This window comes from Saccostrea echinata, unplaced genomic scaffold, assembly GCF_033153115.1.
Source record: "Saccostrea echinata isolate AGI-Se365-2 ecotype Australia unplaced genomic scaffold, CSIRO_AGI_Sech_v1 ptg000057l, whole genome shotgun sequence".
Lineage (NCBI taxonomy): Eukaryota > Metazoa > Mollusca > Bivalvia > Ostreida > Ostreidae > Saccostrea > Saccostrea echinata.
This window is the reverse complement of record NW_026889806.1, coordinates 1,322,922-1,349,591: the sequence shown is the minus strand read 5'-3', so window position 1 is coordinate 1,349,591 and position 26,670 is coordinate 1,322,922. Positions and strand designations below refer to the sequence as shown.

The window sequence follows — 26,670 nt, the reverse complement described above, 5'->3', positions numbered from 1 at the left end:
TTGGCACGATAAAGATCCCTCACTGCTCAATTGCCCTGAGTGCCGGGTAAAGGTCAAAATTTGAAGCCCTTCACCGGTATATGGTGACGTCTCTATATGAGTGAAAAATTCTCGAATGGGACGTAAAACAACATTCAATCAATCAATCATCATTGAGTCAAATGCTGACTGACGTTTTCATACTAATTGTTAGGCCATTATTTACACACTGATTGTCGACGGATTTTCCGTTATTTTCCGATCATGACAAGGAGCCCAGGGCGGGTGTGACCGGTCGGCAGGGGATGCTCACTCCTCCATGGCACTTGATCCCACCTCTGATGTTTGGAGTTCTGTGTTTGCTCTTATCCTATTTTGTGTTTTTAATGGACTTTTGAGCTTGAATACTGTTCGTCATCTCCATATATTTCATTTTAAAATTTCATCAGAATAAAAATAGTCTTAAAAAAAATAAATCAATCTCAGGTTGCAACCCTAAGTTATATCCACTCACAATATACACAGGAAAAATTGCAACGTTTGTTTAACATATGTTGAACATATGTTCTGAAACATGTGTTCGCCATAAAAAAACGAGCAACATATATTTTACATATGTTTATGAACATATGTTGATCATATGTTTAACATATGTTGCTTATATGTTTTGTATGAACATATGGTTAACATATGTTTATGTTCATATGTTTTTCATATGTTAAACATATGTTAATTTTATTTCTTGCTTACATTTATTATTTAATTATTTTGTATTTCTTTGGATTGCAAACTTAACTAAATAGTTCTCTTTTCCTTTATTCACTTAATAATAAGAAATCAAAGAACACAATATCAAGCATTAATCTTGAGTTTATTTTTTCAAATTTTTTACATAATTCTGGCTTTATTTCCCTAACAGTGACTGCATTGCTTCTGAAATGATAAAGAAAAAATAATAAAAATTAAGACGTCCAAATTTCATGTCAATTACATGTATAATTAATAAATATATACCAGTATTAGTTAGCACAAAGAGTAATTACTTTGAGCACCTACAAATTTTTTCTTGGCCTGTTCTTTGTTTTCTTCCATTTTACAACCCCTTGGAACCTCATCATAGGATTTGAAATTGTCACATGTTAATTAAGGTACTGGGTGGCACTTCAGTGGAGTCTCCAGTTTTAAGGTTCTGTTGATTAATACAGGTTTTCTGAAATACATGTACAAATTAAAGTCTACATGTAATTTAAGTTCATACACTGTATATTGAACCTATAAAAATTATAAAATAAATACAGTAAATATTTTCTAATCAAATTCCAATCAAAACTTAAAAGAAACTTCCAAAGAGAGTGAGTACAAGTCTCTAGTTTCTCTAGTGTTGAAAAAAATTCTATGTCAATTAATATACAAATAAGTAATAAATTATCTGATGCAGTTTTAAATACATTTACTTGTACACTATTATCTTGAATGCCAGATTAGACTGAAATTGATCATCTTTCAGATATTATATAGTTTAAAAGCCAGCAAGTTCTATCCATATCCATATCTTCAATATTTTTGCCAAGAAAAAAGACAGTTCAATTTTTTTTATAAAGCAAAACAGTGTAGAATTAAGAAGCAAGAAGAAATTTCTCAAAAAAATATTTTGTTATTAAAGAGTCTTTACTTTGACTTATATGCACCCTGTAATTACTGTGAATATTACATGTATTTATTTTCACCTGTATTGTGATCGTGCAATCTTCAGTCAAATCAGCTTTGGGTTGAATCGTCAGTCTTAACAGCGTTGGGTTCTTTCAACAAAAACGGCACTCTGACACTGAACTCCAGTTGCTTAATACATAATAAAAACAAACATTTTCCATTAATAATTTGATAAAAGAGCCGAGTGGATAACCATCTAACATAGGCTACACACAAACTGCAATGCAAGATTTCTACTTTCACTTTCATCAAGATCGTACATAAATATGCAAATGTAACTGTCGACAAAAGGAAAACAAATCTGGAAAAATAGCAATGCTAAATAGTTTTTACATTCGTTGAAAGCAAATCCAAAATAATGTAGCATGTAGGCCTAAATAAGATCACTAGTCTAAGTGTATCGTTTTTTTTACGAACTGCATTAATTACAACTACAGGTAGATGTTATGCAAGTCACGAGTGTACTAGAAGTTCGAATGAATCTGTAACCGTAAAGAAATTCTCTTAAAACACCATAAACTAAATTCTTAAAAACATAACTGATAGCACTTACTTGTTTCTATAACACCCAGCACTTCTGCTGCAGCAGAGACGTCAAAAATGACGTACGTACACTTTCATCCGATAAAAACCAAAACCGGTCCGAAAATAAAATGTGGAATGATTTTAATTTCACTCATAAAATAAATCCAAACAAAACGGGGTAAAATACAAATTTATTAATGCTTCATAAATTTGATTTGGGGAATACCATGTTCAAGAAGACAATTTTGAATTTGAAGAAAAGAGGGGGCTGAATTTGGAGAAACGAGTGAGGGAGGGGGTGCAGGGTAACAGAGTAGTTAACTCCTCCCCCTTTTTATGTAAGCTTCTACAAGAAATGACCATTCTTTTGAATAAAAGTATTCAAATTGATCTTGATACTTGTTACTGAAATTAATTTTTTAACATGCAGTCTATTTGCATTGGCGGATCCAGAGGGGGCGGGGGAGGGGGTTGGAGTGCCTATGGTACGATTCTATGCATGTGTGTTAGGGGCACCGACCTAACCCTCCCTTTCAAAATTTGCTGGATCCGCCCCTGACATGTTAAAATATAACATTTAACTCGTGTTTTTCATATTGCGCTTAATATTAAATAATTGCCGGTTCACTGATTAACATTAAATTAATTAACATGTTTTCTTATCTCGTTAAATTTAAATAAAATAAATTCAAATAACGATAACATTTATTTAATATTAAATGAAATAAATGTGAAAAGGCGATTGGTTATTATATGATGTTCAGTATGAATTTTATGTGAAACTCAAAACATATGTTGAACATATGTTTGAAACAACCATATGTTTAAAATATGTTCAACATATGTTAAACATATAGTTACCGCAAACATATGTTCAACATATGTTTTGAGTCTGCTATGTGTTCAACATATATTTGAAACATATGTTCAACATATATTTTAAACATATGTTCTACATACTGTCGAAAATTCATATGGACAACATATGTTTAACGTATGTTCAACATATGTTACTCGAAACATATGTTGAACATACGTTGCAATTTTACCTGTGTACAATTATCTCAAACCCATGGGCCATATTCCATTTTCTAAAACTGGATTGTGATCTCTCTTTTGTATCCGCGAAGAAAAATATTTTCTTAGGAAAGTCTTCTTAAAACACCTAAGCTATTTTAAGCTCAAAATAAAAAGACATTTCGAAACCTTAGATATATTTTATTAATCCAATTTTGTATCATTTCAAAAACCACTGATTTTTCTTTCCTTCCTTTCTGAGTGTCTATATTATTATTATCTACCAGTAGCCCTTTTCACAAAAAATCTTGAGTTTTTGCGTAGGATTTTAACTTAAGAATCTCTTACCACAAATCTTAAGTGCTTTTCACGAACGCATTCGTAGCAGATTGAACTTAAGATTTTACTTTCGACAGACTTCATCCCTAGCAACGACTTCAATATGCTTTATAATCCTTAGATAAGTGTGTGAAAATAAAAATAAAACTTAGTTTTCAACATTTGTAGCAAAACAAACATTATTGAATACAAATATCGAATGCAATCGTTTGTGAAGCAAGGAAGTTTAAAATCTGACGTCACAACCGCAAGTCTGACGTAAAAGTAGGTCATACGAAAATCTTAAGTGAAACTTACATCGTAAATATTTTGAAGTGTATTTCATTTAATTTTTCGACAATGATTGTGAAAAAAAAATTAAAATATTATTGGAAGTTGCTTTAAAAAGTTTAATGCAACGTGTATTTTGTTTTTTGCGGTTATATTTTTACAATAAAATCGATTATAAAATACTTAAGAGTGGGTTGGGGCTCTCGTAAAGTTACGACAGATTTTGCACTTAGGACTTTCTTAAGAAATTTTGTGAAAACGATTTTTATCATAAGTTTTCACTTAAGATAAAAATATGTTGTAAGATTTTTTATGAAAAGGTCCACAGAAGTACAGAATCGACTTCTGCATTGCTGATAGTAGCTCCTGTTGAAGCGGTAATATTCGCAGAAGTAGCAGTATGAATCTCCGAGGAAGGTTGCCCCTCTGCCCGAGTCATCTGTAGCTGAAACAGGAAGTTAAATACAGTAAAATTTATTGTAACCGATAAAATATCACAAGCTTAAGACAAACTGTTTCAAAAGGAACGTATTCGTTTCACAAAAATAACATATAAGAAAAATGATGAGAAAAAAGTCCGCCCAATAGAATTCGGGCTCAGAGAAAAAAGTCCGCCCAATAGAATTCGGGCTCAGAGAAAAAAGTCCGCCCAATAGAATTCGGGCTCAGAGAACGCATCTGGGTGTGATTGGAAATCCTTTTAGATTTACTCTTTAGAGTAAAAAAAGGAGGAAGTCCAGATTAAACTAACATGTTTTAAATATTGACAAACTCTGGGAAAATATAAATCATTGGAATTATTCATGATAGATCTACTATATACGTGCAACTATATATGTATTCATTCAAAGCATATTTGTTTTGTTCATTAAAAATACAATGAATATTTGTAAAAAGCTCTTTTTTATGTAACTCCTTATCTGAATATATTGGTTGGTAAGAAAATTACCTAAATCAGGGCATATGGCTATACATGATTGATGAGTTGGGTCTTTCCTTTTGCATTCTTTACACACTGCGGGTATAATAATAGTTTCCAGAACATCAACTTGAGGGGACACAGTGGGTTCCTGATTGTCAATAGGTTGAGAGTGATCTTTTCTGTGTCGTCTACCCTTATGTTGCCCCTTTCTCTTTCTCTGATCTGTAATTAAATATACTGTAAACATACTTATTTTAGCGGAAATCACATTTTAGCGCCCTTTGCACTGCTTCTTCACCGCTTATTTATATACACGGCTCTTAAATTTGATTAAAACTAATATAACTCTAGTGCGTTAATTTATTATTGCGCTAATTCTTTCTTTACTCCTCACTAAAATATTAACAGTAGTGAAAGAGAAACTTCAGGAGTATTGTACAACAATATATTCAAGAAGTGGTGTAAATCAGATGTGGATACTTAAAAATTCCAAGGAACTTTTGGAAAATTTGAAATCACAAAATTTTTCCAAAATCAACAACATAAAAACTTACGACTTTTCAACTTTATATACAACCATTTCCCACGATAAATTAAAGACCAGGCTTTTTGGTATCATTGACAGCTGCTTTGTCAATAAAAATGGAATTCATCAATTTACTTACCTTGTCATTGGTTATTTGCAAACTTGAATTATTTCGTTAAAAACATTCTGATTGTACAAACAGGTACTCTGAAGTTGATATTAAAAAGATGCTTGAGTTTCTGATTGACAATATCTATGTGATGTTGGAGACGAGGTCTTCCAACAATCTATTGGAATTCCCATGGGTACCAATTGCGCCCCGTTATTAGCAGACCAATTTCTGTATTCATATGAAGCAGAATTTGTTCAAAATCTTGTACGAGAAAAGAAGAAAACACTTGCTGTGGCTTTCAACTCGACATTTAGATATATCTGCGACGTACTGTCAATTAACAATGGTTATTTCCATTCGTATGTCGATACGATTTATCCCAGTGAGCTGGAAATAAAAAATACCACAGAGTCTGACACATCTGTTTCATATTTGGATATTTTACTAGAAAAATACTTTAATGGTTATCTAACAACAAAACTTTGTGATAAACGTGATGACTTTAACCTTTCAATCGTCAGCTTCCCTTACTTATGTAGCAATATATCTTCATCAACTGCATATGGGGCTTATATATCTCAGTTGATTCGATACTTATGTAGCATTATACCTTTATCACCTGCATACGGGGATTATATCCTCAGTTGATTCGATACGTAAGTGCATGCTCTACGTATGGACAATTTCTAAAACGAGGTAAGTTATGGTAAGTTATTGACAAACAAGTTGATGAAACAAGAATATCAGCAGTCTTGTTTAAAGTCGTCATTTCGTAAGTTCTAAGGTCGATACAATGACCTTGTCAGCAAATACAATTTATCATTAAGTCAAATGCTGACTGACGTTTTTCATACTAATTGTTAGGGCATTACTTACACACTGAATTGTCGACGGATTTTTCTGTTATTACCCAATCATGACAAGGAGCACACGGCGGGTGTGACCGGTCCGTTTTTTCTCTGCTCCAAAATTTGTATTGTATAATGGACTTTTTTGCTTGAATACTGTTCGTTATCTCCATACATTTTATTGAAGTACATGATTGTACTAAAACGTCATAAATCAATCAAGCAATCATCATTTTTATTAAAGAGGTAGTTCAATAGTCCATGATTCTACTCATCATGAAATGTTCATGCAGTGAGGAATGTTTGCCAAATGGCCATTTAAGGATGACGTTTACTCAGGTTTTCAGATTACAGAAATGGAAAGCTACGAAGTACAATATGTTAAATCAAAAATTGTTCTAAATGGACAAAATAACTAAGTTATAATTCAATATCAATTTGAAAATTAAATATTTTATTGTTTGAAGAAAATATGCAAGAACAAAGTAAATATATTGTGGTGCAGAGGATATTCGGACTAATTTTTATTATTTTTTCATTTTGTCACAAAACTTTTTTTTGCAATAGCATTCACAAAGTCAAGATTCTATGTGTTTTTAAACATCATTTTACAAATATTATCTTAATACCAGCAGAATAAGGGCAACAAAATTAACTTAGGTTATTAAGAGTTCTTATCAATACAGATTTTTGTAATATTAGATTAAAAATTGGTAAAAATTAAAAATTGACATAGGAAATTCTGACTGGAATAATTAAAAAAATTACGGCTCAAATTCTAATTGTTTATTTCAATGTAGCAAAACTAAGCCGTTCCTGTTATATTTTGTTATCTAAAGAGTTTTGTTCTTGTAATATTTTGTGAAATAAAGAAATATTGGTCGTAATGTGAAAAATTTTCCGAGAAATACTAAGGGACCACTAACGTGATAAGTAGGTCATTGACCTAGTTATTTGAAAGTCAAAAATCACACAAGAATCATAGGTGTACAATGTACAGTAGGTGGTTTTTCATTCTTATCAGTAGATTTTTTGGTCATCTGAGTAAACGTCATCCTTAAGCCTCTTTTTCATTACATAGTCTGAGGTTATTGAATTTTCGATTTAAATTTTTTAATAGAAACATAATATATCTAAATTAATTGCACAATTATAGCTATATTTAACCCATGAAAAGTAATAAACGAATAAACCACAAAGAGTTCTGTGATCATTGGTTCGTTAACCCATCTTTGACCACACCTTAGGAAATTTATCACTTACTTTTTTCTATTTATCAATTCTTGACACTATTGTTATCATTTATATATATACAGAGAATAAAAAGAATATTGTTCGATCTTTCATTTATAAATGATCTCAATTATTTCTGACTCTTTATAGCAGTGAAAGCGTTAAAGAATCTGAGACGAGGTTTAAACACGTGATCTTTGATGTATCAAAACATCATATTACAGTTTGGTGTCTGGGAGTTACATATATGAATGTAAGCATCTGTGTGTCATCTGTGTGACAAAATGATGGATTAAGAAAGAACCTAAATATTTAAAAAGCACAGAATACTATGACTCTATTGAAAGAGTATCATCTTTAGCACTTGCTTTCTCTTAAATCACTTTTGATAGGTAACAAATATTCTCATACACTAATCTAATTATATCAAATGATTAATGATTTTTTCTTCGTACCATAAAATATCAATTCTTTGGAATTAGTGATATTATAATTGAATTAACACAATATATATTGTTTTACAGTCACAATATAAGAGACAATATAAGATTTTTCGTGTATTTTCTGAATATTCGTGAAATTCGATTTATTCCTAGATTATTTTTAATTTTGAGTAAAAGATATTTCAATATCATAATTTGTTTATAATAATCTAGATAAAAATCCCTCCTAAAACAATGTATATTGCAGTATCATAAGCTATAAAAATGAGATAAAATGCATTCTATGGTTTTGTTTCGTTATTTTAAAAGAGCCCGTTAACTGATGTTGATACACGTGTTTCTTATCAAATACCTCTCCTGGAATTTTGCCCCTGTTGATGATAACGTCCTCCTCTTTGCACCTCTGTATTTTGTCTTTGGTCGGTCGTATTTCCTGACAACAATTGAAAAGATTCATAATTCTTGAAATTAAAGATTTTTTATCGATAAAAGCGGTGTCCTGGATTTAAAAAGCATGAGTCAAAAATGTAACTTGTTTATCTGTTTCATATTTGGTTGCTTACTGACTATAGATGTTAATGACCAACTAACAACTAAACTATATGGCAAACAGTATTACTTTAACCTTTTAATCGTCACCTTCCTATAACAATGTAGTGATATTCATTTTTCATCTGTTCATGATGTTTAAGTCTCCCAACTAATTCCGTACGCAACGGCATGTTGTCGTTGCGAGCATTTTGTAAGCCTATTAATAAACAAGTTTATGTGACAGGGAGTTTAACAATCTCGTTAAAAGACAGTTTCTCGCAAATTCTATGGTCGTTATAATGGTCTTATCTGCTTATACAGCTTACCTTTGGGTCGTTATTGACTGACATGTCTCATTCCGATTGTTAAACCATTGTTTATTTCTCATTTTGATAACGGATTACTCCGTTTATTTGATTAATACACAAGGCGACCGGTCGACAGGGAATGTTTACTCAGGGGTCCCTTGTTTTTTCTACTTTTTCATCGTTTTACTTAGAGGATTTGTAATATTGCTTGTTGTTTTCCTTCTTACTTATATTAATCCAGAGATTGGCCGGTTCACAGTTACTCACTCCTTCTGACTCCTAATCCCATCTCATTTTTAGGGGTCTGTGTTTTTGCCTTGTTCCCGATTCGAATTGCTTACAAGATTGACGAAATTGATCACTGTTCATTATGCACTTTTTTCATTGTAATAGTATGTTTCTTAAAATGGTTTTACTTGTAGACCATGCCTTGAAACCTTAAATCAAAGTCTTTCTTTTGATTTTGAATATCTTGATATTTATTTCACACCTGTGTTTAAAAATTGCAGATTTCTGTAATATTCAGATATATGTACAATCACATAATAATTTTTTGCTTGATTAACAAGATATCGTAAAAGTAATATTTTTTGAAATTTTGACTTAAGTCTATTCACAGTTTGTGGTCTCGAGGTCTGATCTAATTATTAAAAACACATAGAGAAAGTTCTAAGTAAATTTAATGGCTAAGATATCTTATATATCGAGGACGTATTGTCAATTAACAATGGTTATTTCCATTCTTATATCGATACGATACGATACAAAAGTCTTTTGAAACTAAAAAAAAAAAAAAAAAAAAAAAAAAAAATTTGGCCTGTTGATTACGTCAGAGAAAATTAATTTTTAGATTCTCGTCCCATTTACCCCTCTAAAAATGTATCGTTCGTTTGTGTTTTTTTTATTCTTATGCGTATAATCATAAAATCAAGTTCAATTTTTTTTTTGAGTTATCCCCTTTCTGTATGTAAAAATAAAAAAAACACCATTTTTTAAAAATATATACTGAAAATACAAGGAATTTAGCTGGGACGATATTTGGCGGAAAATCATTCATTAAGAAGTTATCGTAGCTATGAGCACATTGCTGAATGTTATATATATGTTATATAAAGAATGCTTTATGATAAACGTGATGACTTTAACTTTTCAATCGTCAACTTCCCTTACTTATGTAGCAATATACCTTTATCACCTGCATACGGAAGTTTATATCTCTCTGTTGATTCGATACGCTCTAAGTATGACCAATTTCTAAAACGAGGTAGGTAAATTGACAAACAAGTTGATGAAATAAGAATATCAGCAGTCTCGTTTAAAGTCATCATTTCGTAAATGACCTTGTCAGCAAATACAATTTATCTTAAAGTCAAATACTGACTGACGTTTTTCATACTAATTGTTAGGCCATTATTTACACACTGAGTTGTCAATGACAAAGAGCACACGACAGGTGCATGTGACCGGTCGGCCGGGGATGTTCACTCCTCCATGGCACCTGATCCCACCTCTGATGTTTTAGAGGTCCGTGTTTGCTCTGCTCCAAAATTTGTATTGTTTAATGGACTTTTGAGCTTGAATACTGTTCGTTATCTCCATATATTTCATCTTTAAATTTACATTATGAAGCCAATTAAATGTTTTATATCAAGTTTGTGTGTTGAGAAAGAGATAAGATATACACCGAGTCTTTCCCTAAAGTAACGCTTCAATATGATTTTACGAGGATTCCATGAATTATTATTACCTTAACGAAGTTGGATCCTGTTATCAAATGTATTTAGATTTTTTTTAATCACGCATATTTTTAGAATCTATTCACATAGCTTAATTAAAATTCAAAACAAAAAATGGGGGTCAATGTGGTTTTTTGGCGCTATGGAGTATTAAGTAATACCCTTTGCACCGTAATTACGTCTAACCATTAAATCAATTTTTCAAAGTTTTTCCTCTTATATTTTTCATCTAAATATTTAATGGGAATAAACACAGTCTTTTTCATCTTGAATAGTCACATTAAAATTTGTGAAACAAAAAAAAGTTTCAAATTACTTCGCATAGTCAATTATTTGATCTTTTTGCTGTCGAAAAATGTCATTTTTTCTGGCATTAAAAATTTAACAAGCAATAAAATCATTTGAAAGTAATGACATTCTTCTGAATTTAAGCAGAATGTTTAAAATTATCTTGTATATCCACAAAAGAAAATGGAAAGTGGGGATCTGTGGTGTTAATTTTTATATATTACCAAAATAGTGTTAATTTTAAGCTTAAAATACCAGTTTAGAATTACCAGATTGTAAATTGCCTATTAAATGTCATTCAATATAAGAAGAGAAGACAATGGAGCTCTGCGTTCTATGAAAAATAGTACCCTTTAAAGTCAGATATGACAAAATAAATTTTGGAAAAGGGGTTTCTTTTAAAAATTAAAGTAGATATGATTTTTGATTACATGTATATACAAAATAGAAGATCTATAAAAATACGTATATTAAAAAAAACCCATACCTCTATTAGTTTCATGATTCCCATGAGTTCTTCTCTGCCATGTTCCAGAGATGTGACCTATCGATGGATATTCTTGCTATGTTATTCGCACATTTAACAATTGATTTATGTTAGTTTCAGTAACTCTAAATATTTAGAGTATTTTACTTTTTTTAACAGACAATTGGGGTCTGCGAAACGAATTAGTTCTGAATGTTCAACTCCCGCCACCAGGACGTGCATATTCCTGCTTCTCTATGAATAATTACTCGTTATATTCAGAAATTTAAAAAAGTAAACATACTTGCTATAAACCTGCTCTTAAACCTGTTCTTATAATTTCATAAAAAAGCTATTTTTATAGTTAAATGAATAAATGAATGAATAAACAAAATGATATACTACCTCCAGCTGGGTCAGATCTGATACGATTATGTCTGCCTTTTCTGTGGTCTCTTCTTTTTTGACCCAGGACATCTGAGGTCACAACAAACAAATAAAATAAGCAAAATAATACTACTGAACGCATTAGTCAACAAGTTTGTTAAATAAAAGGCATCAGTGTGCGAATCCTTTTAAGGACAGGGTCCACCAATGAAAATTGAGATCTCATTGCTTTATTAATCATGTATACAGACAGCTTGACAAAGGTTATAGTAAATCAGTGTTTCTGTGTTACCCTTCAAATAAAATATAGCTGATTTATCCCTTAACGATGGCAGAATCCTTTAGGAAGGTTAAATGATCGACCTTGCCAGCTGTGAAAGCTAAGCTATAAAATCTGTCCAGAAAAAAAAGTCTTAAGATCCCTAAAGAGATAAATTGTATAATTGTATATATTTTCAAGAAATACACTTGTTTTTTTATGTTTGAATTATTTAAAACTTCATTAAGTGGATTAAATCCTAAAACAAAAAAGAATATTTGTTGTCGCGTGCTTATTAAATTAATAATTTAAGTAAGAAGATGAGTGAACAAGGCGTGCCAAATGCTTATAGCATTAAATACAAATTCAATTTGTATACAATGTATTAAGAAAAAAATGACAATTGAAAGGTAAAGAATTATAACAAATAAAATTTTTAATGTGGGAAATTCCCTCTGCAAAAATCATGTTATGGTAAAGAAAAAATGATAATTATAATAGATTTTCTGGGTTTTTCCTTAGAGGATGACACGATAACCATTACACTACATACACCTCACAACAGGGAAGGGGATTTTTATCTTCTTTGTAATATAATCCTTGAATAACTGAGATTCAAATACTTCTTGCAAAGAAACGAATTTCGTGCCATGAAAGTGTATTTTTAAGGGAGAGTGGGCCCTTGCTCCATGTTTTGTTAGGCAAAATAAGTAAAAATGTATGCACTGAGATTGTTGAAGATTGTGGTGATTTTTCATTCGATGGTCGTTCAATGAGTAATGCATCATACAGTTTGTTGTAATAAATATAGAAGCACTTAAATCTATTTTTCACAGTCAAGAACTACTATTTAAGACCTCATAATCATCAAAACGGCCTGCATTTTCCTTCAGACCTCGTAAACAAGTTCACTTTTAATGTAAGCATGGTCACTACACTGAGCTTACAACTATTTGAAAATGGTCTCTGCCAAAACGATGAAAATTATGGGGAATGTAAAAACTGGGCTTCATTACAAAAATCGCTGTCGATCAATATGAAAGATGTGGTTTTGATATATGGAAAGACAAGACCTTGACGCTGTGTAGTGTTCATATGAATTAAGAAATCCTAAAATGGAAAAGGAATGTAACAAAATACCACTTGAACTGGTCAATCAAAATCAGTAAGGACACCAGAAAAGTTCGATACTGTGAGCAAGTCGATATCTGTAAATGCTAGATTGACCGTGAAAGACATTGGAAAGACACCATTTCCTCATTACAGTTTATTGCATTCTGACAAAGGAAATATGAATCTAAAAATATTTCTATATCAGATGGGTGTCTTAAGTTCTTACAGAAGCCTAAGAGAAAACTTGCGTTAAATGTGCTAAAAGTCTATTAAAAAGGTCGATATTATTGCAAAAGAAGGTATGATAAACTTGGGTGATGGGTGGCACTTTTTAGTATATAAAAGAAATAATAATGAAAAATGGAATAAGAGAGAAAATTGTCTTATTATAGCAAAGAAAAACCCAGCGCTTCAAACAAGTCTTATACATGTTTCCTCTTAGTCAGGAGGTCCGATAATACGCAAACATACTCTCAAAAGAAGGACCATCAATGGTGGTTTTTTATGTTAAAATTGCATTAAGAAAGGTTCGGGAGCTTTGCTGTGAGGAATTACCAAATACCGGTCCCTAAATTTAATATTCTTGTGTCTGAAAACACTGCTGCAAAAAAGCATTGGGATTTGAAGGAAATTTTGACGAAATGAAGGCTAACAGAGCTTAGCCATTCCCCGTTATTGTGAGATTCTTTTACTCTAAAAACTCGAGAAAAACAATTAAAGGAAAAACTGTAATTTTAGGTATGTCATGGAGATTGCAATCCATCAGTGTCTTTTGAATGTGCCTAAAATAACAGTATACTGAAGTGTTCTGATCATGGGTACAATTACTTTAGACATGTGTAAAGGTTAACAGGGAATACTTTGAGGGATTATAATTAATATAAAGAAATTGCTTCTTGATCTTTCATTATTTTTAGATCACTTTTTGCATTATTTATAAAACGACCCTTGTAAAGTATACAAAATGTTAACTGATTTTTTTTTATATAATTGAGATTAAAATATTTACTTCTTTTGTCGAATCATAGGCATTTTGCAAGCCTCGTTCGCCCATTTTCTTTTATATAGTTAAAGTTGTAATCCTATTCTACTTTAAATAACAAGTGGAAATGCCATACAAAGTACATGTAATTTGTAAAAAAAAAAAAAAAAAAAAATATCAACATATTTTATTTTTTTTCCCCTTAAACTTCAATGTGTGATCTCTGTACGTACAATTTGTTCTTTCTTATTTTGACCGCATATAGCGTTTCCTTCTTGAATTAGAAGTCATATATCATAATGAACAAGACGAATGATTCTCAGATTTTTGTATTTGTATTTGCTTAAATACATAGTAACTTTAAAGACGAACTTCATCTCATTCTAAGTCAAGGAAATTCTTAAGCATATTTATTTAAGACAGAAATTAATCTTAATTAGATGCAGCTAAAAAATGAGCTGTCCTTCAAAATATACATGTTGTGATACGTAAATGTAGAAATGAGAATTCTTTTGAGACCAGAGGCTTATTCAAGCATTTTAGTAACATTTGTATAATATTCAGGGGTATATCAAAGACTTTCCCACTTGTTTCAAGGTAACATTGTTACCTCTTCCCCATCATTCAATTCATGAGTAAACAAATAAAGATGTTACTCAAAAGAAAGAAATAAACAAGAGGCACATGGGAAACAGCGCTCACATGAATCACCTTGGAATTTGCGTTTTATACCTTTGAATTTGACCCCATATTGCAGCCCCAAAGGTTTATGACTGAACCGAACTTGAATCCCAATAGCATGTAGGATGTTTCAGTATCAATCCACTCAGCATGTAGGATGCCTCAATATCAATCCAATCAGCATGGAGGATGCTTCAAAATCAATGTGATCAACATGGTTCTATTATGTTGGAGAAGTTTTACCTTTGTACACGATTTATGGAAAATTTGATTCCCGATTTTAGCCACGACCCAACCTCAAGGTCCATAATTAAAATAATCAATACAACTTCGGAATGTTTGCATTTTTATATGATTTAGTGGGACTCTGATGAGTTGAAGAGTTCTTTTTATAATTTCCTAAAAATTATTCTCAAATATCACCTTTATCCCCTTTTATGATCACACTCTACATTTCCTGAGCATGAACTGGGTCGTACATGCACTTCTTGGGAATTTGAAAATTAATAGGATTAAATACGATCTTTCTTTTTGAAAAGACGTTTGCCTCTATCTTTCCCCATGTGGCCAGGATTTGAACAAACTTGAATCTGCAATACCTAAGCTGTTTGCACATTTAGATCCATATGGCTAATCATAGACCTGCTGTTCTTACAAGAAGATTTTTATAGAATTTTTTCTATATATTCCCCTGTTGCCTGCGTGGCGCAGTGGTTAGAGCGTCTGCTCTAGAGTCGCGAAGTAAGGAGTTGATCCTTACGTCGCGGGTTCGAATCCCACTGTGGGACGTGGAGACCGGTCCTTCGGATGAGACCGTATAAACCGAGGTCCCGTGTCGCAGTAGGTGCTGGCACGAAAAAGATCCCTCACTGCTCAATGGCCGTAAGTGCCGAGTATAGGACAAAATTTGCAGATCTCCACAGGCAAGTGGTGGCGTCTCCATATGAGTGAAAAATTCTCGAGAGGGACGTTAAACAATATACAATCAATCAATCAGTCTATATATTCCCATATAAAACTTATTGTGATCTCACCTTACTCCCCGAGGCCATGACTTAAACAACTTAAACAACTTCAATCGGCAGCAACTGATGACGATTGCATATGAAGAGAGCAACCATGATCCAGTCGTTCTTGGAAAGAGGATTTTAAAGGTTTTTTCTCTATATGTTCACATATAAAACTTTGATCCGTTATTGTGATCTATCATAATCCCAAGGAAAGAATTTAAATCTGCATCATATGAGAAAGCTTGTATATCATTTTGACAAATCAAAGCCCTTGTTCTATAGAAAAAAATTTTTGGAGAGGAAATATTCCAACTTTAATTGAAAAGACTTGAATCCCCTTCAACCAAGAATGCTGCATGGCAAGTTTATTTGAGATTTATTGACTCGTTTGGAGAAGAAGTCAAAATGTGAAACAACAATGAAAAACAATTGATTCGATAGCCTTTTGCTCAGGTAAGCTAAAAATAACATACATGCTTAGAATACGCAATAAGAAAGCCTTTACAACATATATAGATTCTGTTTCCTTGAAGTCAGAAGAATGAATAATAAACAATGGATAATTGGAGGAAATATTTTAATGTGGTATTTTATTGAAAAATAAATGTCACTTGAAGGTTTAGAGTAAATATTAACCATCATAAATTAAATCTACGAGCACTGAGTATAGGTAAAATGAATTGGTTCTTGGATAAATGGCAATCAAAGTGTAAATTTCAAAGTGTGATTTTTTTTCCTCTTGGACATATTCGAATATGGCTTCAAAAATTATAGTATAAACTCAATATAAAATAATATCCTTCCCAATGAAGAGGCAGTGCGATTTCAATAACAAGAATCTCATGGGCTGTACCGATCTTCTGACCTCCCACGTGACCCTGCTGATCAGCAGAAGAACATATTTAGTCATGAGTATTTTTTCTGTGCTAAATGCATATAAAGTTATTAGATATCAAGTGAAATAACTGGAAAATACATATAGACCTCAGATTGGCATTGTACATGTGAAATGTTGTATAATGTCTGCAGTGCAGATCAACCTCTTTGTGGATTTGGCTAATCTCAAATTGCCTTCCAAAATTTCTCTCTAAAATGTAATAACAGGCGAGGAATGGTTAATCGTTATTCAGTACACTTATACTCGTCTTCTCTTCTAAGCCCAATTCCAAACAATCACAACTGACGATTTCGAAGTCTCAATATACACAATTGATGTCACATAATGTACACAGTGACTAGGTTAATGCTGGTAAAATTTTCCAGAGTACCATGGGATTTGGTGCTAAGCGAGGGACCAAATCGGATGGGGAGGGAAAAGTTTAACAACATACTTACTACATGTTTTACGCGAGAAATTAAACCCTTTGTATCTCTCTTTCACTATAACTATTAGTGTGTTTCTTGTTATTTAATCAAGATAATGATCATTTAATTCTGTCATTTTGTACAGGCTCAGATGTGATAATTATCCCCCAGGGGTATATATTCCTGTCGTCAACAGGTCAGGTGATGGTCCACAGTGAGTAGTTATCATACATAATTTGGTTCACTTCTGCATATTCAAAATCTCTGTATAAAGATACTCGTATTTTTTTAATGGATTTAAGTCAGAAGCTTAGGTGTCTTGTGGACATTAGTAAATATTTGTTTTTTTTTGTATGTAAAATTGTCATATTGTTTGAGAAAAGCAAAGACTTCCAAAGAAAATGCAACAAAAAAAATTTGTTTATGTTTGGATTGTCTCAGTTTATACCAGTAACAGAAAAAAATTACACACTACTTGAGCAAGAGAGAGAGAGAATGCATTTGTGTTTCGAGTCATTGATCACTGGCACTAAGGAAATACAAAAGACCCGATTATAACAACAATATGTACAGAACTGTTGATGCAGTCTAAGGGATGCTAATCTAAATAAAGTGGTACATAACAGGAACTTAAAATAACTACTGTAGCAAGAAGCTACTGTAACAAAATCCTAAAAGCGGTCTTGGTTCCTTTGAAACTTCAGACGACTGTTGAATGTCTGCTTTACGTCTTCATTGAAAATTGTGTTGTGTTCTCTTATAAATACCGTGTTTTATATCAATGTCGAATACAAGCCATTCATATTAATCAGAGTGGTCTTTAATGAAGTTATTCCACTCATATTTTTTTCCCATTTTCCGTACTCTATGTTATGCCTTAGCAAAGAATAAACATGACAATAATCATTTCGTGTTATATAATCTTTATTTATACATGAACAATTTCTATAATTTCGGGTATGATTATAGTTGTCAAAGGATTGACCTGATCTCATATTTTCTGTATTCTGATCTGCATTTCCATCAGCAACATTCTAGGTAGCACAGATGAAAAAAGTATACGCGAATAATTTGGATAAGTTTGTTCCTCTGCTATAGAAAATTGTTGGCATACTGCCGATTTCTTAATTGATATTTTGCTGCTTATGCTTGCTTATTGGATAATTGTCGGACAAAGATTTCTCCAAACATGTACTTGATTATTAAAACATAATACATGTATTTCTATGCATAATCGTTCCTTCAAAAATATTCTAGTATATGAAGTGAGTGAGAAGTCAAAGAAAGAGAAGTCCGTCATCCCTGTTTCACTAGCTGTCACTTGTTTAATTGTAATATGCTTCTTCTTTCCTTCTCATGCATCTCAAACCTAAACAAATTTATATCTAGAAAAATGTATTGATCAAAATTTGACGATATTCTGATTAACATATCTTAATGCTATAAAATACTTTTGTAAATGACAGCATATATATAAATGGTTTACTATTTTATAATAATAGCTTACAGTTTGATTTTTTTTTTTTGCTTTTTAAAGGAAATATTACTTGTATATTCACATACTAATTACAAAATCTATCTAATTTGTATGCAAGTTAAGAGCCAAGAAAAACTTCCTGTATAAAGTTTTATAGTAAATCAATGTTTGACAGTATTTACTATAGATAATTATTAGAAAATTATGGTAAACTACAGCTAAATTTTGTTAGGAGAACAGTGGACAGACTGGACATGTTAACCTTCTTTTTGGTAGTATTTATTCTACACAGGGACGAAATCTTTCGACCAATCAAATTGCTCCGAGGCAACTTCCCTCAGTGAAAACCACACAAAGTTCCATAAGAGTTCAGTATTTTCTCAAAAACAAGCATTTCAAGATATATCAGTGCATTCAATCACTTACACATATGTAATGTTTAGGCCAAAATAAAAAAATACCTTTGTTTCCCCTAACGCGACCGACCCAATTAAAAAGCACCGACTGGAAAGTTTTTTCATAAGATTATTCCAATATTTTTTTTATGTTTATCATCTTTTATAAAATAGAATTCCATCAAAATCCGTTTTTATCAGAACGACTGATTTTGTTCTGTGATTTTCAAGTGTTTGTTGGAAACAAAATGGCACCCACAACATGCCTCGGTCAACGAGGGTTAGTTCATGCTTTAAAAGAACGTCGACGTATCAACCTTATGCCTTTAGCATATAAGAATCCTATACTCTTGAAACACTTTGTTAATAAAATAAAATATACAATAACCTTTTAAGCATGTTAAAACCTGTCTTGAAATTAAGTACGTAGAGAGCATGCTTAGGTCCGTAGGCCCTCCTCATGATCCCCCTCATGAGCAGACAAAGGGCCCACCTTGTAAACAAAACAATCAATTTCACTGCATTTTATTTGAGTTTCAATCTTATAAACTTTATCAATATTCCTATGTTTACTACATGTATTATGATGTATATGGGACCATAAGAGTTGTAAAAAAGTCTGCATATTGCATCCTTATGAATAGAATTCAAACGTCTTTTCTTCCTGCCTTTTATTCATGGGTTAAACTTCATGACTTTGACATTGTGTATGACATTTAATCATTTTTAGATTTGGATTGTCTCAATTAAATATGGTCAACATACTTTTTCCAAATAGATTTGAAATTATGATACAAGCTTCCTGAGACGTCCGTGTATCTTTCTTTAATAAGGCCCTTGAAGATTGGTTGTTTCTTTGATTTGAATTCCTTTGATAATTATTGGGACACCAACATTTATTTAAACATTTGTCTGGTGAAGGCTCCAAATTTAGACTTGTATGCGGCACTTTAGGCCATGAGCAGTGAGGGATCTTTTTCGTGCCAGTATCTACTGCGACACTGGACCTACATGCAAGTTTTTATGGTCTCATTCGAAGAACGGTCTCAACGTCCCGCATAAGGATTTGAACCTACAACTTAGAATTAGCTCCTTAAATCGAGACTCCAAAACGAAATGCTCTAGAACCAATGCACAATTCGAAGCCCTTGAAAAAGTACATTGTATGTGCTAGCACTGGAAGCTGATAGTAGGTATGAAATAAATACTCGGATGTCCGGTCTTTGTGTACCCAAGAACCTTTTAAACAGATGTATTCAATTTCAACAAATTTACTCTGGTATGAAATATTTCACAAGTTCGATTGAATATTATAATAGTCGTGAATTAATTTACCTTAAATGTTAGTCTTAACGGCATTTGTATGGTATTCTAGCCGTCTACAAATCGCTTTCTTTTGTACTTAACTTATTTATAAAGGTATCATTCCACTTAATTTTAAGAATGTATTTTCAAAGCTGCTGTCAAAAAATTTTTTTTTTGCCTACCTACCTACCCAACTTGAGATTTTTGGGATCGGGTTAGGGGAAACAAAGATATTTTTAATGATGGCCTTAACTATGATCTTTTCTTCGGTAATTGTAACCCCTCACTATATATATATATATATATATATAGGTTTTACTAACATTGTTGCCTTGTTATTTTTAATTTTCATATTAATTACCGGACACTGTGATATTTCTTTTCATTTTTTGGAGATATATATATATATATATATATATATATATATATATATATATATATATATATATATATATATATATATATATATATATATATATATATATATATATATATATATATATATACACACACACACACAATGGCATTGTATGGTAGTTTTTATAGATTACACAATCGTCATATATAATGATTTCATGGAGAATTACCATATCATATAAGAAAAATCTTTCTCTCAACTTAAAAGCATAATGGATATATGTCCCAAAGTTACAGAGATCATGGACGTTGTGAGCACTTAATAATTGTACAAATTTGTAAAAAAGAAAAAAAAAGACTTCTGTCACTAATACTTCTTGACATATTTTTAAAGAAGTTTTTCAAAATGCAAGTCGTCAACCCCCCCCCCCCCCCATCCCTTTTGAAATATTTCTATATCCACGCATGTTCACTTTAACACATTCTACACATTCCACTCTCCCTAAGTATTTTATTATGTCGTCCTGTCTTATAATCAAGATTATAAGATGAAAGACTAATTCGACTAACTTGAAATGGAGCTGTGCAGTTTTCAACTGACGAAAACTACACGCCGCATTTTCGTTTAAAGGGGAGGGGGGTATTTTCCATTTTCCACTTCATTCTATAGCGGAAAACATGTTTTAACAGAATTACAGAGTAATCTCTTCTTCTTTCCAAATAATTATTGTTTTGAAACTTCGTATTTTTTATATATACGAGGGGGTATCAAAAAGTTCGTGGACTAGCATCATAAATTTAAAACCGCTTAAGAAACATCAATGAATTTTTAAACATTAAATAAGCATCTTCTTTTCTATCTGTAAAAAAAAGTATAAATCATAAGTTTTATTTTTTTTAGTGAATCGTTAATGTTTTTGTAAGCAGTGGTATGTCAAGGCGGCGCAACCTCGAACATGACGTATTTTCTACCTGAGTGTTCCGGCCGGAACGCTAAGTTACCCGGAACGTAAATTATGCGACACCGGTCGGCAGGGGATGCTCACTCTTTCATGGCACCTGATCCCACCTCTAAATTTCCAGGTCCGTGTTTGCTCTGCTCCAAGTTTGTACCGTTAATTTGACTTTCGAGATTGAATACTGTTCGTTATCTTCATATTTCATAAAAATTAACCTTTTTCTTAGCGTCATTTAATGTTGACATTTGATAGACTTTATTTTTTCCTTTCGTGTGTTAATGATGATATGTGTTAAATCTGATTTTGATAGTGTTGTTCACAACATTAATGAGAGTATAAAACTTCAGTTTCTCTCATTATTTGTGGAAATACTTATAATTCATTTGAGATATCTTTTGAATAGTGAAATATAAGACAAAACATCCGAAAACATATCTACCCAACAAATTAGTTAAAGGGTGAAGTGATTTTTCATTTGCCCCTGTTCTTCAGACGATACACATGGATAAATAAAATACAGTAAAATAAAATAGATAGGTTTCCTAATCCGGATTTGCATTTTAAAGTTTGTAAAGCAAAATTTTTGAAAAAGTTACATTGTAAAAAAATTGAATGTAAGTTTACAATATTATAATAAAACAATTTTAGTTTTGCTGAAAAATGTCTCTTCCTGAAAAGATATTTTTTAAACATAAATTATTTCGGATTATAAAGTGAACCATATTGTATATTTTTTGCAATAATGCTAATTAGATAAGTATATTTTATAACCAAAAAACACATTTTAGATAAATAATTTTCATTCAGTTTTTATTATTTCTTTACAAAATATTTTGCACGACGAATGACTCTAATACGAAGGTTCTTAAATAATAAGGTACCTCGTAGTATATTAAAAAAATACTATTTTTGCAACAAAATTTCTCAGAGGTAACATCCTCTACCTTTTTGTGCTCTACCTGAAAACCACAGAAAGACATAATTGACATTTATAGTGGATTACGTATGTTTTAAATTTAAAACATGGGTTATCCATTGCCATGATGATTTCATGCTCTAAGAATTGTCGCCTGGTTTCTAAATAATTAGAAACACACTTTAGATTGTTAATTTGTATTAGCCAAAATAAATAATTAATTATTGCTACGCTTCACACAAAAAAATCATTCTATATTTACTTTCACTTTGATTCACTCCGGTATAATGATAAAGTTTTAAATGAATATGCTGAGAGGCAAAAGAAACGCAACATCCTAGTTTAGAGGGGGAAAAAAAAATCAGATTTAGGGTATAGTTTTGTGCTTAACGTCTTAACAGAAATCATAAATCGAATGTTAAAAAATCAAAATAAAAAAAAAAAAACAAAACCAAAAACAAAAACAAAAACAAAAACAACAAAAAAAACAAACAAACAAAACAAAACAAAAACAAATCAAAACAAAACAATAGAAAAAACAAAAAAACCCTGTAATTTGGGGTCAAGACTGTTTCTATTTAGCATAAGTGTTGCAGCAATATGCCATAAAAAAATTCCCTTTTATTAATTGATGCCACAGCTTCTTTAACATGACTATAAGCATGCATTTAGAAAATTCTCACAATGAAGGTGATAGAGACTTGCAGATGCAAATATGCACTATATCACGCCTCCTAATGCTCGTATCACTGGCTTAAATGACAGTCCTTGGACCGGACCTCCAAGGGTTATTACGCTGCGGCAGGTACGAGGAAAATTCGACTTCAGCATCTGAGAAACAGGCATTTCAAAGAGACTGAAGAATATTTCTTTTCCTCAAATGAAATACTGATTATCATAATGCTTCGTAGAATTCAAGCCAAATGTTGTACATGGCGGACTTGCACGCTATAATTCAAGGGGATGGATGGGTTAAACGGTTACCTGTTACTCTCTAAAGTTAAAAGATAACGTTAAACGTTTCAGTCATCAAATCAATTTTTAATGGTTCCTAAGTGAAATATGGAGATAACGAACAGCATTTAAGCTCAAGTCCATTAAAACAATACAAATCGGGAGCAGAGCAAACACATGTACAGACCTCCAAAACATCAGAGATGGGATCAGGTGCCATGGAGGAGTGAACATCCTCTGCCGACCGGTCACACCCGCCGTGTGCTCCTTGTCATGATAGGAAATCCGTCGACAATTCAGTGTATAAATAATGGCCTAACAATTAGTATGAAAAACGTCAGTCAGCATTTGACTTATGATAGGTTGTATGTGCTGAAACAAGATTGTTGATATTCTTATTTCATCAACTTGTTTGTTAATATATTACCTCGTTTTAGAAATTATTGATACGTAGTGCATGGTCTTGCGTATCCAATCAACTGAGAGATATACAACTCATATGCAAGTGATAAGGGTATATTGTTGCATAAGTAAGGGAAGTTGATGATTGAAAAGTTAAAGTCATCACGTTTATCATAAAGCTTTGTTGTTAGATTACCATTAACAACTTTTTCTAATAGAATATCTAAATATGAAACAGATGTTGCAGACTCTGTGGTATCTTTTATTTCAAGCTCATTGAGATATATCGTGTCAACATATGAATGAAAATAACTATTGTTAATTGATAATACGTCGTCGTAACACAGCAAGAGATTTCTTTTTCTCATATAAAAGATTTTGAATAAATTCTGCTTTATAAGAATACAAAAATAGGTCTGCTAACAACAGGGCGCAATTGGTACCCATGGGAATTCGAACATATTGTTGAAAAACCTGGTCTCCATAAACCACATAGATATTGTCAATCAGAAACTCAAGCATCTTTTTAATATCAACTTCAGAGTACTTGTGTGTACAATAAGATTTTTTTCTAACAAAGTAATTTTGCAAATGACCAATGACAGGTAAGTAAATTTACGAATTCCGTTTTTATTTTAAAAGCAGCTGTCAATAATGTCAATAAGCCTGGACTTAAATTTATCGTGGGGAATTGTGGTATACAGAGTTGAAAAGTCGTAAGTTTTCATGTTTTTGATTTTAAACGAAAAATTAATTTATTAAATGAAACATTTATTACAAATAAACAATAAATCATAACTATTTAATTGTGCTTTATATAGTTCAATCTGAATGGCTTTTAGAATTAGTTCTGTTTTGTTAAGGCTTGTAAAGTTGACAGTGATGGTAATGAAGACTTGGAACATATCTTTTTTTGACAAAGGTCTGTTAACTCATGCTCTGGAAACTGCTTGCAAAATGCACATATAGTATCTCCAAGGACAGTGATGACTTTTTGTTCGCCACCTTAAAAAAGAAGAAGTTTTTTTACCTATATAAATTTAAAAAAACAAAAACATTTTTTTTTCAATATTGATACCCACGTTCATCAAATTGCCTAGTATTAATGCTGAGAAGGGAAAAAAAGTCATGTTTCTTCTTACCACCATTTGGATTGTCTTTCTCAGTTTGCTTCAATTGAATAACTTTTTTCTTTCCTCTTGTTGAAGGCATGCAGTAGTATGTGCAGTCTTGTGATTTTTCATATGAAGGCTGCTGACAGAATTTGCAGAACTTTGTCACTACAGTGGCAACATCTTTCTTGTCGACAATTCTTTTATGTAGAAATTCCGGAGTTGTTTCGTTAGGGTTATGTAATCTGGGAAGCAGTTGTTTTTGCAAAAGACTTCCTGAAAGGAAAACCCATAAATAATAAATTACATGCTCGTTAAATTGTGTTGATTTAAGTTGGAAGAAGTTTATTCTGAAGTATATGATCAATTGTTGAAATATACATGGTAACATAATTCCTGATTTTTTTGGCTATTTGTAATGTGATTTAAGTCATACATGCACTTGAAATTATTAATCACAGTTTTAGTCATTAAGCTTAAGGTTCAAATCAATGTTTCCAGCAAATAATTTGATTTAACTATATATAAAGTTCATCTTTTTCGCATGTTGTGTATATTAACTGCCGGTGTTTTTTACTAAGCACTCTTAAATACGATAAATTCATTTAATTTTGTAATTCATTTGACAGTTTTAGATTTACAAACCATAGTGGGTAATTCAATTTTTGTTGCAGATAGAAAAAAATATCTTTTCGTGAAAAAGCCTATTTGAAAACAGAGAAGTAAAAAAGCATATGTATTCAGAACATTTAAGGTAGCAAACATTCACATGATTATAGACCATCTTTGTTTGCTAACCTAGACTAAGTATGAAAATGTTATTTATTTATCTATTCTGGAAGATTTGATTTTAAATATATTTGATGTAATATACATATCCATTTAAATTTGTTATTAATTATACATGCATTAAGGTGTGATAAAGGAGAAGTTTGTATACAATTTACACACGAATATAAATTAATCTTTTGCATACCTAGATAGGCAAAGTGAATGAAAAACAAAACCTATCAACAACAACTTTTCGATAGACTTTTTTAAACTTATGATAATTGATTTGTAAACATACCTGTCTCTGCCTGTACCGAGAGAATACGAGAAGTTGGCAGACCAAAGATTACACTTTCAGTGAAAATCAAACTCAAACAAATTAAAAATCCGTACATTTCCGTTTTCTTTCGAAACGAAGGTGATTAATGGTTTCTTTTTCAGTCAGACGGGTTTTATATCCAAATTTACTAGCTGATGACAAACTCTTGGTGGAAAACACGCTGACAACTAGATTTATGTATTTTGGCTAGACAAATATGACAAACATTTTCGTGCATTTTTATTAAATCATCGATAAACACCTGATTCTAGTTGTTAAGAATGACATTTAAAATCTAAAATAAATATTGCGTTATTATCATATCTCGATGGTATATTTTTATATATGATGCCCTGTTTTCATTGTTGCATCTTGCAGGTTGGCCTTATCTTTTGCAGTACCGAGATACTTTAAAGCTCATGTATTTTTCTTAAGCAAGATGTTTCATCTCGCGTGCATTTTCCTTTTTCTGATATTTTATCCTATACTACGCACATACTTTCCTTAGTCAATTTTCTTCTGATAGACTACTCTCTTCTTATCCTAACAATATTAAGAGGGGTCCATGGTCCATGTTTCCTAGAAGGTCCAAGGTCAATTTTTCATTATTTTTACATTTAATAACATTGAAAATTAGAGTGGGATAGGGAGTCCCCCAGGTCCATTCATGTCAATTGTGCAGCCAACAGCCAATTTGACCAATCCAAGCAGTG

At 31.7% G+C, this 26,670-nt stretch overlaps 2 protein-coding genes across 2 annotated transcripts; both read right to left on the bottom strand.

Moving 5' to 3' along the window:
- Positions 1-1,111: 1,111 nt before the first annotated feature.
- Positions 1,112-11,782, bottom strand: LOC133174032 (uncharacterized). The gene is made up of 6 exons (XM_061309074.1): positions 11,659-11,782; positions 11,275-11,331; positions 8,277-8,357; positions 4,790-4,984; positions 4,167-4,285; positions 1,112-1,189 (listed from the first exon to the last, which is right to left on the bottom strand). Exons 1-6 carry the CDS (start codon positions 11,780-11,782, stop codon positions 1,112-1,114), a joined length of 654 nt encoding a protein of 217 aa, XP_061165058.1.
- Positions 11,783-24,033: 12,251 nt separating this feature from the next.
- Positions 24,034-26,099, bottom strand: LOC133174282 (uncharacterized). The gene is made up of 3 exons (XM_061309369.1): positions 25,937-26,099; positions 24,898-25,143; positions 24,034-24,760 (listed from the first exon to the last, which is right to left on the bottom strand). The coding sequence occupies exons 1-3, from the start codon at positions 26,031-26,033 to the stop codon at positions 24,600-24,602; spliced, it is 504 nt and encodes a 167-aa protein (XP_061165353.1). The 5' UTR covers positions 26,034-26,099; the 3' UTR covers positions 24,034-24,599.
- Positions 26,100-26,670: the final 571 nt, after the last annotated feature.